We start from the raw sequence: 19,330 nt of genomic DNA on the forward strand, positions 1-19,330 counted from the left end.
ACTTTCTTCCTTTTACTTGTCTAAAAAAAAATCCAGGGTAAACTTTCAGAATAGTGAAAATTTGTTACTTTCAAAAACGGAGATTCCACAGCTCAGATATTACATGGAGACATACTAGATACTTTTAAGAAGCAACAATAAATATTTTGACCCCTTCAAACTTGGGAGAAAAACGTAACCAAAAAGACAAAGCAGAGGTAAAGGTTTCCATGGGACCACAGTGCAGCACCACACAGACGCCTAGTATTTCCATATATGTATTCAATTAAGTGGGATCCTGAAGTATAATGCTGTAGTATATACATACACAACTATATATAATCACAGAAAAATAAAATTATAAAAGAGGCGAACTTTTCTCAGCAGTCTGCAGACTCAAACTCATTTAGTTTACACCACATTTCTACATTTTTAGGTATTTGATGTATAGTAGGTTTTTATTCAATATTTTAAAATCAAATGAAGAGACCTCGCCATTCTCACTCTGTGGGGAAAGCACTGGAAACATCATCCAGGGCCCAGGAGGGCCCAGTTTGTGACACTTCAAAAGGAAATTCTTTAAATATTTCTTTGATGGGGCCAAGTTAGCATAAAAAAGAGTTGCTTTGTTTTCACTGACCGGCACTGTCTGGTCAAATAATCTTTCAGCAGTTATATAAGAAATTGCTTATAACGAACTGAGTAAATTGGCACCGTGCATGGTTTATACATTGGGGTCAAGCATTTGCCCACGTGGCCCACCCCTTCACTGAGCTCCTAAAGGAGCTCCTAAAGGAGGCACAGGTACTGCCTCTCCTAAGCAGGCCGGCCTCCATCCATACATAGCACAGGTCCTTAAGTCAGTGTCCTGAATGGAAAACCAGGCAACAGTCCACAGCTGATGAACACTGGGGCAAATGCTCAGTAAACCGAGGTAGAAATTTTCTTCACTCAAGGGAAATAGTTTCCCTATTCATCTATTCAAGTACCTTGAACAGAGGTGGTGCTAAATTAAAGGTTAATGAAGAAGTGAAAGATTGAAAAAAAATAGCTCTTAGAGATAATACAATACCAATTTCTTAACAGCGATAGCAATGTCCTTAAGAAAGCTCCTAGCTTCTTCGTTGCATTTAAAGTAGTCACTGTGCAGTGATTGTTCTAAAAAAAGAAAAAAAATTAGAAAATGAAAGATCTCTTACGTGTTAGTCCAAATTCTATTTAACCTTTTAGGTCTAGCTCAAATGCCTGCCCAGCTGAAAATTATATCTTCTATCTCTGAATTCTTCTAGTACTTAATATGGATCTCTTTTGAACATGTTTCCTATTTCATAATATTTTAACTTAGGTATATATTTTATGCTTCTTGAAGGCAAACCCTATCTTTGCATCTCTCATGATAGAAAGAGGGAATCTGTATAGAATGGGACAAAAAATTCAACAAATACTTAGGAAAGGAAGAAATGTAACATGCCTATAATGTAGGTGTGAGAATGTTTTCATATACATATATTTGTATACATGTAAGTATAATATTATGCAAAAAAACCCCACTCATTTAATTAACTGTTTAAAAGTCCCTTACGTCACTTCTTTTTCTGTGCCAATATTTTAATCCTGGGATGAGAGTAAATGTTTGAAAATTGGTAGGTGTGACGAACACAGAACTTCTAGCCCTTTTCATTCCCTGACATATGAAAAGTGTCTCCTTTCCCTCATACACCGTAAGGAGGAGGCACATGAGAAGAGAGGCTTGTGAAATACTAGCAGTGGTAATGGAGACAAGATACGTACTGAGTGGAAAGAAGGAAGGGAAAAAGGATGAAAGGAAACAGGAGGGAGAACAGAGGAGGCTTTACTTACCTTGGCTCTGTCACCATTCATGTGAACACCATTCATGTTTTACATGTCTTATGTAAGTTGATTACTATAATCTTAGGATGACTCCCATGTCACAGGTGAGAAATCTGACTTTCAAGTTTATGTCATATGTTCATGGTCACAGAACACAGATAGGAGTCTAGATTCAATCCAAGTTGGTGTGACTCGAGTCCTTGCCCTTAATGGTCTCTACTCTCAGGAGAGTAGACAGCAATTTCTGCCCTGAGTTCCGGGGAGCATGGATTCTCTTAATGAACGAAGCTCTCAAACCAAGTGAAAATCAGTTACTGGGTTTGCAAACAAGTGTGCGTTAGGAAGAGACAGGCACTGCCTGTTATCTCCTTCCCCTTCTTCTAATGGAATGAATGAGCACAAGCTGTTCCCACTTGCAAACAGGCTGGAGAGCTGCGTATTTGATAACTCACACCTGAGGCTTAATGAAGTTTTTTTTTTTTCCTACAAAAAACTTTCTTAAAGTCCAGAAATTATTCGCAGAAAAATATTTGCACATCGAAGTGCTGGGATTAAATGCACATGCAGATCTAGAGATGGAGTATAAAGAGAATTCCAGGCCCTAGCTCTATCATTTGGCAATGACCTTGGGCACCTGTAACTCATTTAGGTCTCGTGGTTAACATTCTTCATGATAAGATTCATCCAAGCTTATCTCATAGGAATTGTGAAGTTAAATTAGTTCATCTAAGAAGAAAAAAAGAAACTATCCCAAACTAATAGTAACATTATGATAAAAGTCAAGATGATTACCTTGAACCCATGAGAAGCTGATGTTAAAGAGAGGAGATGCTTTGTTGTTTGGCCTAAATGGTTTATGAGCTAAACAAGAAATGCCCTTTCTTGGACCATATCTTACCTTAAACTTAGGTGCCTTGATTGCAGGTTCAGCTTTCTAACTGAAGAGGCATTTTAACCCGGACCTATCCGAGGTATCATGTGTGCATCCACTAAACATTCATGTCTAATTTTCCTTGTCTAACACAACAGGAACTTCTTAAACACTCCCTTTCTTGTTTGCCTGTTAAATTCTCCACTTTACCGTGGCAAAATGTTGGAGGAAGTTAACTTGCAAAGAAAAGGCAAGAAGGGAGACGCTGAAATTAAATGCATAATCTTTTTTTCTTTTGTTTTTTTTAAAAGTAGGCTTTGGCCCAACAGGGAGCCCAAGGTAGGGCTTGAACTAAGGAATCTGAGATCAAAGGTCCACCCTTAACTCACCAAGCCACCCAGACACCCCTGAAATTAAATGCATCATCTAAATGCGGGTGGACACCCCAGTCTCAGGCAAATGGCAGTGGCCTGAGAGTTAAGGATTTGCCCAGGATTTGTCACCAGTCGCTAGTGTGAGCTGGGCCAAGTCACTTTAGTGGCACTAGAGCAGGAGAGCTGAACCCTGGGTCCCACCAAGCCGCCTCTCTCTCCCCCAAGGAACCTGAGGAGGCTCTGCTTCAGCCAGGGACTCCTGGGGTTCCCGCAGGCAGCTCCCCACTGAGGGAGGCTCCCCCCACCCCCACCCCAGTGCCAGCTAGATGCCACTTCCGAGGCCTCCTTCCCTTCCTCCCTGCGCCTGCGGCTTCTTACCCACAACAAAGAGCTGCTCCAGCGCAGCGGTCGCGACCGAAGAGCCCAGGGAGGAGGGGAAGGTGCATAACTCCAGGGAGGGGCCGGTGGAGACGGCTGCTGCCTGCAGCAGCACCTTCCCGCCGAACCCCAGCTCTGGGGACCAGGAGCTCAGGGCCATCTTGCTGCCCCTGCGCGTTGCCTACCAGGCCTGACGCCGCCTGGTCTGCCGGTTGCCACGGGCAACAGAGACGCGAAGGCCCCGGGCGCCCCCTGGGGTAGATACCTCCCAAGTAAAAGAACCTGAAGTTAAAAGAAATTTCAACCGCAATAATTAAGCGATCCGGGAGGGCTGGGCCGCTCTTCAGCCGTCCTTTCCTCCTTCAGTTTGCATTTCTTTAGCCTGGGTCCCGGATTTCTCTTGGGCCACTGGAATCATACTAACGATCACTTTTGAACACACTTCTGCGTCAGGTACTACAGGATGAGCTTTCTGGACAGCAGCTGGTTTAATTTTCACAAAGGCTTTGTGAGGCAGGTTCAAGTACGATCTCCCCTTTTACAGTCGAGGAAACAGGCAGGGGTGACTAAGTGATCTGCCCAGGGTGACAGAACATAATTTTGGATTTAAAGTGGAGTCTATGTAAATCTCTCCACTATGCTGCCAAAACCCTCTTCTAGAACCTTCCCTGTATCTTCTGGTCTCTCACTGAGCACATTTTTACGTTGAATCAGTGATTCCCCTCTGTCTTCTTGTCAAACGATGAGCTCTTGGAGGCAGGGATATTATTTCTTTTTCTCCGCACCTCGAAAATTCTGCCCAGTGCCAGGCTCAGACTGAGGGCCACTGTTAGTTCTCCTTTCCTCTGATTGGTGAGAAATCAGCAAAGATGCTTTAATCCTCCTCTTATAACTTTACAGATGGCAAAATCAAAAGGATAGTAACAATGACAACAGGCATCATTTGTTAAATGCTTACTACGTTCAGGCACCTCCTAAGTCCTTTACAGTAACCCATTTAACGTTTAAGATATCTTCTGAGCTAGGTATTATTTCCCACTTTCAAAGGACGACACTGAGCCTATGCCCTGAGTCACTATGCTATACTGCCTTGGAGAAGACGTGGCACACCAATAACAAAACTAGTTCCAGAATCCAGACTCCTTCCAGGGAGAGCCATATCCTGGCCGTGAACACTCTCCTGGGTCCCCTCTTCTGCTAGACTTGGTCTATTGGCATTCAGATCTCTCCCTGCTTTTCTGTGCACCCCTCTGTGTGGCAGGGGCCAAAACCTGGAAACTACATTTCTCAAATACTCTTGCCAGATGGTTTCCTACGGTCCACCAACAGGGGACACTAGTGGGACGTTAGCGGGCTGGAAGCCATTCTCCAGGAGTGGCAGTTTCAGACCACCATAGTTGAGTGCAAGTCCCAGCCGTTTTGGTGGCTGCAGAGATGGCAGGAGTGGGAGCCGCTGCCTCCTGCAGTCTGCAACTGCTCGGCAGTCAGCGTGGGTGTGTGGGCATGGTGCAGGGCTGTGGCAGCTCTGTGGGTTCTTTATGTCCCCTTGGGTTCCTACAGACCTGTAGCTCGCTCTTTCTTTCTTTCTTTCTTTCTTTCTTTCTTTCTTTCTTTCTTTCTTTCTTTCTTTCTTTCTTTCTTTTAGAGAGAGGGTGCAAGTGAGCGAGGGGCAGAGAGAGAGAGAGAAGTGGGACTCACCCAGTGGTCATACTTTACCCGGAGCAGGGCTTGTGCTCACCCTAAACGGGGGACAAGCTCGCCTGATGTGGGACTTGAACTCACCAACTGTGAGATCATGACCTGAGCCAAAGTCAGATGCTCAATGACGGAGCCACCCAGGCACCCTAAATTCCTCTATCCTTGAGCTACCTAGACTGGACCATCCCAAGCCAACCTTTATGCTGTTACCAGAATGTTCTTTCTACTACCTCATTTGGACCACATTGCTCTCATTGTCTATGAATGAGGACAATCCCTAAGGGGGCATTCAGTGCCCCCTTCCGCCCTTACTGGATTTTTTTTTTTTTTTTAGATTTTATGACATTTTATGTCTATTTCCTTCTTGTTCCTATTCTTTTTCCTGAACATGCTTTCTGAGGTATTTCCAGCTTCTACTTTGACTCATAGTTCCTTTTATGTGGGATGACCTTTACAAAATCCAAACCATCCTTTTCAAAAGGAACTTTATTAATCCCCAAATAGAAATCTGGGCAAACAACATGAACAAGCACTTCATAAAAGAAAAAAAAAATCCCATATTGAAAGAACATTTAAAGAAATTAGCAGTCAAAGAAAAAATAATGCACCCATTTTCCTCATCGTATTGTTAAGATTAAAAAGAATAGTAATTCAAAATGTTGACACTAGGAGTGTGAATAGTATACTATACCTTGTCCTCCAGACAATTTGGAAATACACATAAGAAGACTTAGCATATAGCAATACTTCTAAGAACTGTTTCTTAAAAAATCATTACAGGTGTATCCACAGACACTAGCATGATCTTATTTCAGTTCTATTTTAAATAGTAAAATATTACAAAGAGCCAAAATGGTTTATGGTAGGACATTGGTTTTATTTTTTATTTATAATTTTTTTCAAACGTTTATTTATTTTTGAGAGAGAGAGAAAGAGCATGAGCAGGGGAGGTGCAGAGAGAGAGAGAACAGAGGATCCAAAGTGGGCTCTGTGCTGACAGCAGTGAGCCTGATGTGGGGCTCGAACTCAGGAGCCATGAGATCATAATCTGAGCTGAAGTCAGACGCTTAACGAACTGAGCCACCCAGGTGCCCTGGGACACTGGTTTTAAATAATCCAAGGGACAGCTGTGTGGCATATCCTGCGAGAGGCAGGCCACCCTGTAGTTCAGAGCATGTTATGAGGTAAAGTGAGAACTACCACTAACCAGATGAGTCTCTCTTGAGCAACTTCATCTCTCTATGGATGCCCTCCAGGGTCCTGGTTCTGAAGGGATGGTGGTGGTTATAATAGTTCTTAGTCCACGGGATTGTTGTAAGGATTAAATTATGTCAGCATTTAATGCTGTGTTCAACACATGGTATATACTCAAAAAACACTAATGGTAAAATAATAATGTGGTAGCTATTAAAAATAACGGGTAGAAATTTACACACACACACACACACACACACACACACACACACACACAGTTCCCATGAGGTTAAGTGGAAAAAGCAAGTAGCAAAAGAGAGGTGTCATATTCAATTTTTATATATCCATATAAATGAATACAATGTATACAGGTATATATCTCTATATGCATATGCATGGGACATGGTCTGGAAAGAATTATTCAGTAAAACGTTCAATGTGGTTATTCCTGGTTAGTAAAATTATGGGTGTGGTAGGTAAAATAATGACTCCCCCAAACGTCCTAATCCCTGGAACCTCTGACTCTGTTATGTTACATGGTAAGGGGTAATTAAAGCTGCAGATGGAATTAGGGGTTATAATCAGTAGACCTTGAGATAGGGAAAGTATTCTAGATTATCCAGATGGGCCCAGTGTAACCACAAGAGTCCCTAGAAATGGAAGGAGGGAGACAGGAGAATCAGTGTCAGAGTTAGAGATTTAACGACACTGCCTTGCTGCCTTTAAAGATGGATGAAGGGCCACGGGCCAAGGAATGCAGGTGGCCTCTAGAAAGTGGAAAAGGAAAGGAAAGAGATTCTCCCTTTAAATTTCCAGAAGAAACATAGCCCCGCAGACCCCTTGACATTTAGCCCAGTGAGACTTCTAAAGTCCAGAAGTGTAAGATAGTAAATCTGTGTTGTATTAAGCCATTAAATTTGTTACAGCAGCCATAGGAAACTAATCCATTGGGTAATGTGAACTTTTTTCTTCACAGTATTTCTGTATTTAAATATTTTTCCATAAGCATGTATACCTTTGTAGTTAGAAAAAAAGTAAAGCTTTTTAAAATAAAAACATAAAGAAAACATATGCTTAATATAATTGTCTAAAAATTTTTTTTGATCCTTCAGTAGCTATAGATGCTGTTCACTGAGTCAAAAGCCACACCTCACTTCTCTTATGCATGTTTTTTACTTCAGTAATACAGATAGATTTATGTTTCACTTAATATTTTTTAAGTTTATTTATTTATTTTTTTTAGTAATTTCTATACCCAGTATTGGGCTCAAACTCATGACCCAGAGATCAAGAGTTGCATGCTCTTCCAAGTTGAGCTAGTCAGGTGCCCCTGTTCCAGTTATTTTTTTTTTCAAATTTTTGTTTATATTCTAGTTAGTTAACATATAGTCTAATCCTGGTTTCAGGAGCAGAATTTAGTGATTCATCACTTACATATAATACCCGGTGCTCATCATAACAAGTGGGCTCCTTCATACCCATCACCCATTTAGCTCATCCCCACTCACATCCCTCCATCAACCATCAGTTTGTGTTTGTTCTCTATTATTAAGAATCTCTTATGGTTTTCTTCCCTCTCTCTTTTTGCCCTTCCCCATGTTCATTTGTTTTGTTTCTTAAATTCCATATATGACTGAAATCATATGATATTTGTCTTTCTCTAACTGACTTAGTTCACTTAGCATAATACATTCTACTTCCATCCATGCTATTGCAAATGGCAAGATTTCATTCTTTTTTTTATCACCGAGTAGTATTCCATTGTATATATGAACCACATCTTTATCCATTTATCGGTTGATGGACATTTGGGTTCTTTCCATAGTTTGGCTGTTGTTGATAATGCTTCTATAAACATTGGAGTGCATGTGCCCCTTTTAATCTGTATTTTTGTATCCTTTGGATTAATACCTGGCAGTGCAGTTGCTGGGTTGTAGGGTAGTTCTATTTTTAACTTTTTGAGGAACCTCCATAATGTTCTCCAGAGTGGCTGCACCAGTTTGCCTTCCCAACAACAGTGTAAGACAGTTGCCCTTTCTCTGCACCCTCACCAGCATCTGTTGTCTCCTGTGTTGTTAATTTTAGCCATTCTGACAGGTCAGGTGGTATCTCACTGTGGCTAACAGACACATGAGAAGATGCTCCCCATCACTCATCATCAGGGAAATACTAATCCAGTTAATATTTTTAAGGCAGACTTTTGCTCGGTAGCCAGGACCACATATTAGAATTCCCCAGTCCTATGCTGAAATTGATTTTTATTTATGGCTAACAAGTTGTTTCTGTTTACCTTTCACTGCTAACAGGGCCAAGAGAACCCAACTGCTGCCTGGAGTTTGACCCCTCAGTTGCATAGGAATATATATCCCCCTGTATTTAGGCTCATTGCAATTTCTGCAGTATCCGATGTTTACATGCTCTTTGAGGATGATACCTCAAATTCTTAATTGTGTTTCTAGACCCTGGGTTAGACCTGGCCCACATACCATTCTTGGTAGATGTCTCAAGCATCTCACATTTGGAAAGTGGTTGCATGTTGTAGGGCTTGCATGCAACATCTCACATCTGGAAAGCGTTGTATGTTTAGTCTACCAAGATCCTTGACGGTTCAGTACTGGACCATGCTCAAATCCTTGAGAAGTGAGACTTCTAGCAAACCGAGTCTCTGTCGTCCTCACTCTTAATGTTACCAGTGCCAAATGCAGGGCCTAATATCTGGCACATGGCCTTGCCTCCCCATCAGTGGTTGGTCAATAGGATCTCTTTATCAGTTTATCTCTTTATCAGCTAACGATCATGCCATCATTAGCATGTTGTCTTTCATGGTCAGGCTTGTTGCTTCATGGTCACAGATGGCTATTGTAACCCCAGACATCATGCCCTTGTACAAATCAGGAAGAAGTGGAAAGGGGCCACATGTAGAAGCCCCTCTTCTCTTTCACCAGGGAAGGAAATCTTCCCAGCTTCCTTCCAACACACTTATGTCTCAATAGCCAGAGCTGGGTCACAAGGTCACCCACAAAAGGGACGTTTACAACCGTGAGTGTCTGGATTTCCAGCTTCTGTGGAGTTGGCAAGAGAAGAGGTTTCCAAATAGCTAGAGGATTACCAATGGAATGTCACCCATACATGGGTTCTCCAGACTAATATTTATCATCTGTAACATCAGGCCCAAACCAGTTGGTTGGGTGGGCCTTTTCTAGGGTTTGCAAGGGAATCAGTGAAGCTTCTAGGATTGAATAGAAAGGATGTCTTGGGGGCGCCTGGGTGGCTCAGTAGGTTAAGCGTCCAATTTTGGCTCAGGTCATGATCTCGCGGTTCGTGAGTTCAAGCCCCACGTCAGGCTCTGTGCTGACAGTTCAGAGCCTGGAGCCTGCTTCAGATTCTGTGTCTCCCTCTCTCTCTGCCCTTCCTCTACTTTTGCTGTCTCTTTCTTTCAAAAATAAGTAAACGTTAAAAAAAAAGAAAAAAAGAAAGCATGTCTTGGTTCTCCCCTATATTGGTAGGATCTCCCCCATTTAAGCCTTCACATTGATTTTATGCCTAGGTAAGCAAGATGGTTATACATTAAACAAAGATTCCCTACCCCTTGGACTTCTCGAAGCTTCTAAAGTGCTTATCTCAAAGTTAGGCTATAATTCTCAGCTTCAGTGACTCCATCACACAGTCATTTGTGGCAAAATGGTAGGAAGAGCAAGTCCGCTAGTTAATGCCTGATTGTTAGAGAAGGAAACAGATAGATTAGTGCCCCCTGATGGGAGTTATGCCAAACCAGGAAAACAAGGCATTACCAAAGAAGGGTAGACTATGTTGGTGTTTGGAGCAGCACGTGATTAAGAGTTCTCCTTTTCAGGGGCACCTGGGTGGCTTAGTTGGTTAAATATCCAACTCTTGATTTTGGCTCAGGTCATGATCTTGTGGTTCATTGGATCAAGCCTCACCTTTGGTTGTGTGCTAACATCAGAGATGCTTGGGATTCTCTCTCTCCCTCTCTTTCTCTGCTCCTCCCCCACTTGCACTTGCATTCACTCTTTCTAACAAATATATATATATATATATATATATTTTAAAAAGAGTTCTTTTCGACTTTGTCTCTTGACTACTTGTTTTCATCCATCATTGGCAATTTCTTAGGGCTAGACAGATTTGGATCAAATAGTGATGGCATCATTTGCTAGTGATTTTAGATTGGCTTGGGTAGTTTAACCTCTTAGTCTCCATTCTTCATTTGAAAAATGGGATTTTACACACTGGGATTCTGAAGCTTAAGCAGAATAATGATGTCCTCACCACAGACCCCATGCTATTTCCTATCTTTTCTTTCCGCTAAATGGAAAATAAAAAACATTTCTTCTGGGGGTGCCTGGGTGGCTCAGTTGGTTGAGTGTCCGGCTCAGATCACGATCTCACAGCTCGTGAGTTCGAGCCCCGCGTCAGGCTCTGTGCTGACAGCTTGGAGCCTGGAGCCTGCTTCATATTCTGGGTCTCCCTCTCTCTCTCTGCCCTCTCCTGCTCACGCTGTCTCTCTCTGTCTCTCAAAAATAAATAAGATAAACATTAAAAAAAATTTTTTTTTAAAAACAAAACATTTCTTCTGAAATACAAATTCTAATGTCCTTTCTGTCCCCCCCACCTTCCTTAAACCTCTCGGTCATTCAAACATTAGTGAAAATTGTTGTAATTAAATCAAAAGTTGCTGTCCCAAAGGTGGGAAGTCGGTTTTGTTTCCATGTCCTGTCTATTGGATGGCAGGGACTGCCTGGCGTGCTCAGTTAGGGAGAGTTTTGAGGGCAAACATTGGCACAAAGGGAAAGAGCCTGCCAGGCACCAGAGAAAGCCACGGTTGCACATGAGCCAACATCTGACTTATTGGTTCACGTGTTGATTGGGTGCTTGCTGTGTGCTGAACATTGTGCGAGCACTGGGCACATACAACAGAGGCCTATAGGTGGCATCGGGGAAGGCCTCTCTGAGGAACGGACACCTGAGCCATGAGAAGGAGCCGGATTTCTCTTGTTACTCTCCTAGCGAAGGAAAATCAGGGTTCGGAGAGAGAGAACACAAAAAGAGTACAGTGAAAGAAGAAGAGGAAGGTGAGAGAGTAGAGGTAGGAATCTGGAGATGTCAGCTGTCAATCTCACAAGGTCCTCCTTTCTTTTTGTTATGCCTAGAAGTTTACTTTCTCTGATGAATCCAGGTCAATTGGGCTTTGTCACATCCTAACACTCTCATCAGTGCTTTGACTAAACACATGGATAAGATCTGTCCTCTGTTCTCAAGAAAATGGCCCGGAAGTTAGGGGAAAAGGGTAGCTTTTGAAGTACAGTTCACAACCAAGTGTAATTCCTGTATGGTATAGGGTGGTATCACACCCCCAGAGCATTTTGTGCTTTTACAACAGGTGCATTTTATAACTGCTGCCATGAGTTATGTAGTTCTTTGTCATCATTCTCCAGGGCAATTATGATGATTATCTTATTTTTCAGAAAATCACACCAAGATGAGAGTCAATCATCTTGGGGATAACCTTGGGCCAATGACAGAACAATCCTTCTGACTCCAAGTCTGAGACACATTCAGCTCTACCAGAGCTGTTTTGTGACTCCCCAACCAGGGCAGGGAGCTGGGGCTGGGGTGGGGATGTCAGCAGAGTCACGGAGTGTGGCCAATGAGCATGGGGCGCATGGAGAGGAGAAGCAGGAGCCCGCCAGAAATTTGGGTGGTGATTTCACCGTAAAGGGCCTTGAGTTCTAAGCTCAGGAGTTTGGATTTTATGCTTCCGGCCCTGCTGCTGTGAGAATGTTGATGGAGAACAGATTAAGCTGCTCCCTGCTGGCAGCTGCTTGGTAGTTGTTTATTTTTTGCCTAAGGTAACATTTTATGGTATACAGAATGTCATTATTAATTACAGGCATTGTGATATTTTCAAGTGAGCATCTAAAGAGTAATTAGAAAGTAAATTGGGCCTGAAACAACAATGCCATATTTAGCAAGAATGTCATTCTTCTCTGAAGTCCCTGATGTTTCAGGTGGCATCCTTATTTAGAAAGTTAGCAATGATTGGGGCACCTGGGTATCTCAGTCCGTTAAACGACTAACTCTTGATTTCAGCTCAGGTCATGATCTCACGGTTTGTGGGTTCAAGCCCCATGTCAGGCTCTTTGCTGACAGTGTGAAGCCTGCTTCAGATTCTCTCTCCCTCTGTCTCCGCTCCTCCCCCACTCTCTCTGTCTTAAAAATCAGTAAACATTAAAAAAATCTTAGAAAGGCAGCAATGATGGTACGAATATAGCAATGAAGGTAGCACTTAGCATTTTTTCTAGATATTTCCAACACTCAAGATCTTTAAGTAGCAGTATTCTTATTTTCCTTATTTTAATCTATTTAATTTTTAGAAAAAAAATTTTTAATGTTTATTTTTGAGGGAGAGAGAGCACAGGCTGGGGAGGGGCAGAGTGAGGGGGACACAGAATCCCAAGCAGACTCAGGCTCTGAGCTGTCAGCACAGAGCCAGACACGGGCCTTGAACTCACAGATCATGAAATCATGACCTTGGAGCCGAAGTCGGTCGCTTCACTGACTGAGCCACCCAGATGCCCCAATGTAATTATTTTTAAAAAGTGTTTTAGATATGATGATTCATCTGGAGATGATTCAGTAAAGATCACTGGAGTAGGTAAGCTCTCCATTTGATTTAAAAATCTGTCCTCTCTCTCTTTTTTGTCTTTAGCAAATTTAGAAAATGTCAGATAACACTGGCTGACTGTTCTTTCCATATATGGCTGCAGATGAGATTTTCCAGATTCACTTGGAAAATAAAAATATAAGTAAGTCATTCCAGCTTTCAATCCCATTCCTTCCCACCCCCTCAAGGACCTTTCTCAATCAGCTCCCCCTCACCTCATGTGTTAGTCAGAACTCTTGCCCAGACATCTTACTAAACCCTTCTGCCACCCTCCCTCTCTGTTTCCCGTCATTACCAAACTTCTTGAGTGTGGTCTACATCTGGGCAGTCGTGCATCCCTTCACCATGAATTCTGAATTGCCTCCTCATCTTCTAACAGCCTTTCCTCAAGCCCCATTCCCACCCATCTTCTTTCCTGAAGGATTCAATATCATTACCCACTTTCCCCAGACCTTCTCTAGAAATTCATTCCTCATTGGTTCTGACTATTCCCCCTTCACTTCCCCTCTCTCTGGCTTCTCGTCTTCTTCCTCCTGTTTGTTACAAGGGGGTGATCTGCCTGGGCTCCATCCTTGGTCTTCTCTTCATGCTCTCTGAACTCCTCCCTCTATGGAAATGAATCTACACAAATAACTCTCAGGGTGTATCTCTTGCCCAACCTCTCCCGAAACTACTGGTCTTGTAGACTAAACATCTTCATCCGGCTGTGCTGCAGCATGTCGAAGTCAACCTGTTCAAGATCAAAGTCTTCACTGCAGGTGGTTTCTCTGCCTACTGAGATGCCAGCCCATCTCAGAGCTGTCTCATTCATAAATTCTTCCTTGATCCCAATAATCTCAGAGCCTCCAAAGCACTTTGTTCAAACTTTTCATGGATGGCAATTATCCTAGACTGAGTGGTCTTATAGTTTTCTGTGTAGTTTTTCTGTAGAGTTTATTACTAAATAGCTTGGTAACCTTTCTGCCTTAATTTTCTCATCTGTAAAATGGGGCCTTCATTGTAACGTACTCACGAGAATTAAGCAAATTAATATAAAGTGTTTAAAACAATGCCTGGAACAAAATGAGCCACTCCATAAATTTAGTTGTTGCTATTATCTCTATACTAAGAACTCTTTAAAAGAGAGGACTGTGTTTTACAACTCTTTGAATCTCTTGTAGCACTCAGCATAGCAATTCGCACATAACAGATGCTTAAGATATTACTGAAATGGATAATAGGAAAAGAGCCATGTATTCAGAATTTTTAAAAATATATAATTCAGGGGCACCTGGGTGGCTCAGTCGGTTGGGCGTCTGACTTCGGCTCAGGTCATGATCTCACAGTTTGTGAGTTTGAGCCCCGCGGCGGGCTCTGTGCTGACAGCTCAGAGCCTGGAGCCTGCTTCAATTCTGTGTTTCCCTCTCTCTCTGCCCCTACCCTGCTTGTGCTCTCTGTCTCTCATAAATGAATAAAAGTTAAAAATTTAAAAAAATATATATATATACATATAATTCAAAATCTTTCGCAGTTCAGCATTTATTAGAAAAAAATACTAGAGGAAAAAGGCAACTTCCTCAGGGTCTCATACCACTTTTATATCCAGGCCAGTAGGGCAAGAACTGATATTCATGAAGACATTAATGATCATTGCTATTACAAGACCCTGAAGGACATTTTGAATCACCAGATTCTAAGTCAATTGGTTCTAAGATTGGTTCCCAGTTAATTTTATTATACCTAAATTATTATTCAATTTTTATTTAAAAATGGTAACTTGAGGCGCCTGCGTGGCTCAGTTGGTTAAGCTTCCGACTTCAGCTCAGGTCATGATCTCACAGTTTGTGAGTTCGAGCCCCGCGTCAGGCTCTGTGCTGACAGCTCAGAGCCTGGAGCCTGCTTCGGATTCTGTGTCTCTCTAACCCTCCCCACTTGAGCTCTGTCTCTCTCTCAAAAATAAATAAACATTTAAAGAAAAAATGGTAACTCTTACTTAACCATGATTTCACAGTGAAAGAAATTTCGGATTTCTCAGTTTTGCCAGATGAATGAGCTTCTGAAGTTGAAAAATGAATTGTCACAGCGGCTTGAGCTATGACGATTTCTTTTTCTGTTGCAATGTGGATGCGTGTTACGGTTTAGGATGAATGTGTGTGTAAAATTAAGTCACGGTATAGAGCTCTTTAAGATTTGTGCACTTTCTTTTTTGCCCCTGTTGATGGCAGGGTTGTTAGGTAATGCCTGAATAAGTACCTTCTTTATTTAAAAAAAATTTTTTTTCAACGTTTATTTATTTTGGGGACAGAGAGAGACAGAGCATGAACGGGGGAGGGGCAGAGAGAGAGGGAGACACAGAATCAGAAACAGGCTCCAGGCTCTGAGCCATCAGCCCAGAGCCCGACACGGGGCTCGAACTCACGGACCGCGAGATCGTGACCTGGCTGAAGTCGGACACTTAACCGACTGCGCCACCCAGGCGCCCCCCTTCTTCTTTAATCACAAAGGTCAAAACAGCAAAATTGTGTGTTTGGGAAAATACTCCATCCTCTGCGGTTCAGCCTTTGGAATTTGTATGTTCTTCCAATAAATGCCCATTTATGGTTCATATACTTTAGTGATTTTCTTTACTAGCAACCAAATAGTCTTGCTGAGTCAGCACTGCTTCTGAGCTAGAGACTGTAGGGAGAGGGGCAGAGAAACACGGGAAAGACAGTGTCACTCAATGGTAAGAGCCCAAACAGGGTTCCAAGTCCTTGCTTTATCACTTGGTAGTTGTGTAAACTTGTGTCAGTTATTTAAACATCTTTAGTTACAGTTTACTCATTTGGACAATGCATATAAAAATATTAATCATGTAGGATTTTGAAATTCTGAGGATTAGAAACGATGTTTGTAAAGAGCCCAGCATAGTGTCTGACTCAATGATGCCATATCATTGCTAAAAGGTGTCATTTAATAGCCTTAAAATAATTGTTTTAAAATGATATATTAACTAATAAATCAGATAGCTAAATTACATATATATTAGTCAATTGGCTCAAAACATTTAATATAATAACCAACTTGGAATTTAAAGAACGCAAATAAAACTAAGGTAAATGTTTGTAAAAATGAAAAAAGTTAAATGTACTTTACCTAGTAAGAAACCCTATAAGCCCAGGAGAAAATGCTCTTGGTTTAGCACTGTTCTTCCCAATGTAGGTAGGGAGATTAAAGACTCTGCCATAAACTAGGCACCCACATGGGTTCACGCAGATAACCTAACAGAACATAATAGAGTCCCTGAAGAAATCTCCATCTATTCTGTTAGGAATATATTTTGTGGTAGCCAGCATCTGGGTGTTCCCTCCCACTGAGGGGAAACAAAAAGCCACGGGCTACATTCCATTAAGCAAAAAGGAAGACGGTATCAATTTGCTATCAAGAGATTATAGAGGGATAGATTCCCACGATGCGGGGCTCAAACCCACAAACCGTGAGATCATGACCTGAGCTGAAGTCGGATGCTTAACTGACTGAGCCACCCAGCGCCCTTTAAATTCCCTTTTGATTTCCTTTTTGACCCAGTGATTGTTCAAGATTGTATTGTTTAATTTCCACATATTATGTGAGTTTTCCCATTTTCTTGCTTTTAGTGATTTCTAGTTTCATTCCATTGTGGTCAGAAATGATACATGGTATAATTTTATCTTCTTAAATTTGTTAAGACTTGTTTCGTCAGTGATTCTGCGTGCGATTGGAGCACACGTTGGCCGCTTTCTTCTCCGCTGTTTAAGCCTTCAGCCTTGCTGCCATTGAATTGCCAAGATGTCGCTTTCTAATAAGCTGACTCTGGACAAGCTGAACGTGAAGGCAAAGTGGGTCATCATGAGAGTGGACTTCAACGTTCCAATGAAGAACAACCAGATAACAAACAACCAGAGAATCAAGGCTGCCATCCCAGGCATCAAATTCTGCTTGGACAATGGAGCTAAGTCAGTTGTTCTTATGAGCCATCTGGGCCCGCCTAATGGTGCCCCCACGCCTGACAAGCCAGTTGCTTGGAGCCAGTTGCCGTAGAACTCAAATCTCTGCTTGGCAAGGATGTTTTATTCTTAAAGGACTGTGTGGGCCCAGAAGTGGAGAAAGCTTGTGCTGACCCAGCTGCTGGGTCTGTCATCCTGTTGGAGAGCTTCTGCTTTCATGTGGAGGAAGAGGGGAAGGGAAAAGACGCTTCTGGGAATAAGGTTAAAGCTGAGCCAGCCAAAATAGAAGCCTTCCAAGCTTCACTTTCCAAGCTAGGAGATGTCTATGTCAATGATGCTTTCGACACTGCTCACCGAGCCCACAGCTCCATGGTGGGAGTCAATCTGCCACAGAAGGCTGGAGCTTTTCTTGATGAAGAAGGAGCTGAACTACTTTGCCAAGGCCTTGGAGAGCCCAGAGCGACCCTTCCTGGCCATCTTGGGCGGAGCTAAAGTTGTAGACAAGATCCAGCTGATCAATAATATGCTGGACAAAGTCAATGAGATGATTATTGGTGGTGGAATGGCTTTTACCTTCTTCCTTAAGGTGCTCAACAACATGGAGATTGGCACTTCTCTGATGAAGAGGAAGCCAAGATCGTCAAAGATCCGATGTCCAAAGCTGAGAAGAATGGTGTGGAAATTACCTTGCCTGTTGACTTTGTCACTGCTGAAAAGTTTGATGAGAATGCCAAGACAGGGCAAGCCACTGTGGCCTCTGGCATAACTGCTGGCTAGATGGGCTTGGATTGTGGTCCTGAGAGCAGCAAGAAGTATGCTGAGGCAGTCGCTCGGGCTAAGCAGATTCTGTGGAATGGCCCTGTGGGCGTATTTGAATGGGAAGCTTTTGCCCAAGGAACCAAAGCCCTCATGGATGTGGTGGTGAAAGCCACTTCCAGGGGCTGCATCACCATCATAGGTGGTGGAGACACTGCCACTTGCTGTGCCAAATGAACACAGAGGATAAAGGCAGCCATGTGAGCCCCGGGGGTGGTGCCAGTTTAGAGCTCCTGGAAGGTAAAATCCTTCCTGGGGTGGATGCTCTCAGCAGTGTTTAGTACTTTCCTGCCTTTTGGTTCCTGTGCACAGCCCCTAAATCAACTTAGCACCTGTTGCATCTCTACTTGGCATTAGCTAAAATCTTCCCCCATGTCAAGATTCCGCTAGTGGCTAAGTGATGTAACGCCAGGAACCCTTAAAACAGTTGCACGGCATCTCAGCTCTTCTTTACCGCACCAAGATACCATCTGAATTTCTTAGTGACTAAACCGTTGTGCATTCTAGATTGCATATATTTATATTTTGCCTGTTAAAAGAAAATGAGCTGTGTTAGCTTCCCTTTTTGAAGTAGCTTATTCTGATTAGCTTTGTCGTTGTTTCACTGCTCAGCATGGAAATAAGATGAAATTCTAACTGTGGGTGGGTAGGGAGACAAAGTTGGTGATCTATCCAATAAATAATAAAAGTATCCATTGAAAGTGGAAAAAAAAAAAGACTTTTTTTTGTCACCTAACATGTGACCCATCATGGAGAATGTTCCATGTGCACTTGAGAAGATTGTGTATTCTTCTGCTGTTGGGTGAAAAGTTCTGTATATGTCTGTTGGGTCTATTTGGTCTCTAGTGTTGTTCAAGTCCCTTGTTTCTTTCAATCTTTCTGTCTGGGTGTTCTGCCCATTATTGAATGTAGGGTGTTGAAGTCTCCTACTATTATTGTTTATTGTCAATGTATACTTTCAGATCTGTCAATATTTGTCTTACATATTTAGATGTTCTGATATTGGATGCATATATTTTTACAACTGTTATATGTCCCTGTTAAACTGACCCTTTCATCATTATATAATGACCTTCTTTGTCTCTAAATACAGTTTTTGACCTAAAATCTACTTTACCAACCAGTTTCATACTTGAGTCTCTTGTGTTGCTGTTTAGTGTCCTTTCATTTCTACTTGAACCCCCCCCCCCCCTTTAAAAGCCAGAAGGAGCTCATTCCAGCAGAATCCCTTTAGAAGGAAACTGTGGCCTAGGATACAAAAGAATTCATTTCAATGTATTCATCAAAGAAAAAGTGAACTAATTCTGTAATGTTGAATGTATCAAAAAGAAAAAAAATCATTTTGAGGAGCTTAAATATGGTGCCCAGTATAAAGCAGTAGAGAAGCAGGTTGGAATCTGAAGGCAAATGGCCCTTTTGCCTGGATCAGCAGAGCACTAAACCACTACTACAATGGCTAACACCAAAACACCAGTGGTGGCTCTTTCATGTCCCTTACCTCTTCTCTGTACTCTAATGAGAGTGCTAAAGTTTGGGTGCT

The 19,330-nt window shown here is 42.3% G+C and overlaps 1 protein-coding gene and 1 pseudogene across 5 annotated transcripts in view; one reads left to right on the plus strand and one right to left on the minus strand.

Annotated features, from left to right (window-relative positions):
- Window positions 1-4,442, minus strand: part of CCDC175 (coiled-coil domain containing 175) — a 77,793-nt gene extending 73,351 nt beyond the window's left edge. Inside the window, exons 1-2 of one of the 5 annotated variants that reach the window (XM_045059984.1) lie at window positions 3,454-3,699; window positions 1,052-1,137 (exon numbers count right to left, since the gene is read on the minus strand). In XM_045059984.1, the coding sequence (XP_044915919.1) occupies window positions 1,052-1,137; window positions 3,454-3,613 (246 nt within the window). In that variant the 5' untranslated portion in view covers window positions 3,614-3,699. Of the gene's footprint in view, window positions 1-1,051; window positions 1,138-2,728; window positions 3,335-3,453 lie in introns of those variants that run through there. The other 4 variants (XM_011283246.4, XM_045059985.1, XM_045059983.1 and 1 more) reach the window with 4 other exon arrangements.
- A 12,320-nt stretch (window positions 4,443-16,762) lies between these two features.
- On the plus strand, window positions 16,763-18,396 carry LOC101099471 (annotated as a pseudogene).
- The last annotated feature ends 934 nt before the right edge of the window (window positions 18,397-19,330 follow it).

This window comes from Felis catus, chromosome B3 (assembly GCF_018350175.1).
Source record: "Felis catus isolate Fca126 chromosome B3, F.catus_Fca126_mat1.0, whole genome shotgun sequence".
NCBI classification, from domain to species: Eukaryota; Metazoa; Chordata; class Mammalia; order Carnivora; family Felidae; genus Felis; species Felis catus.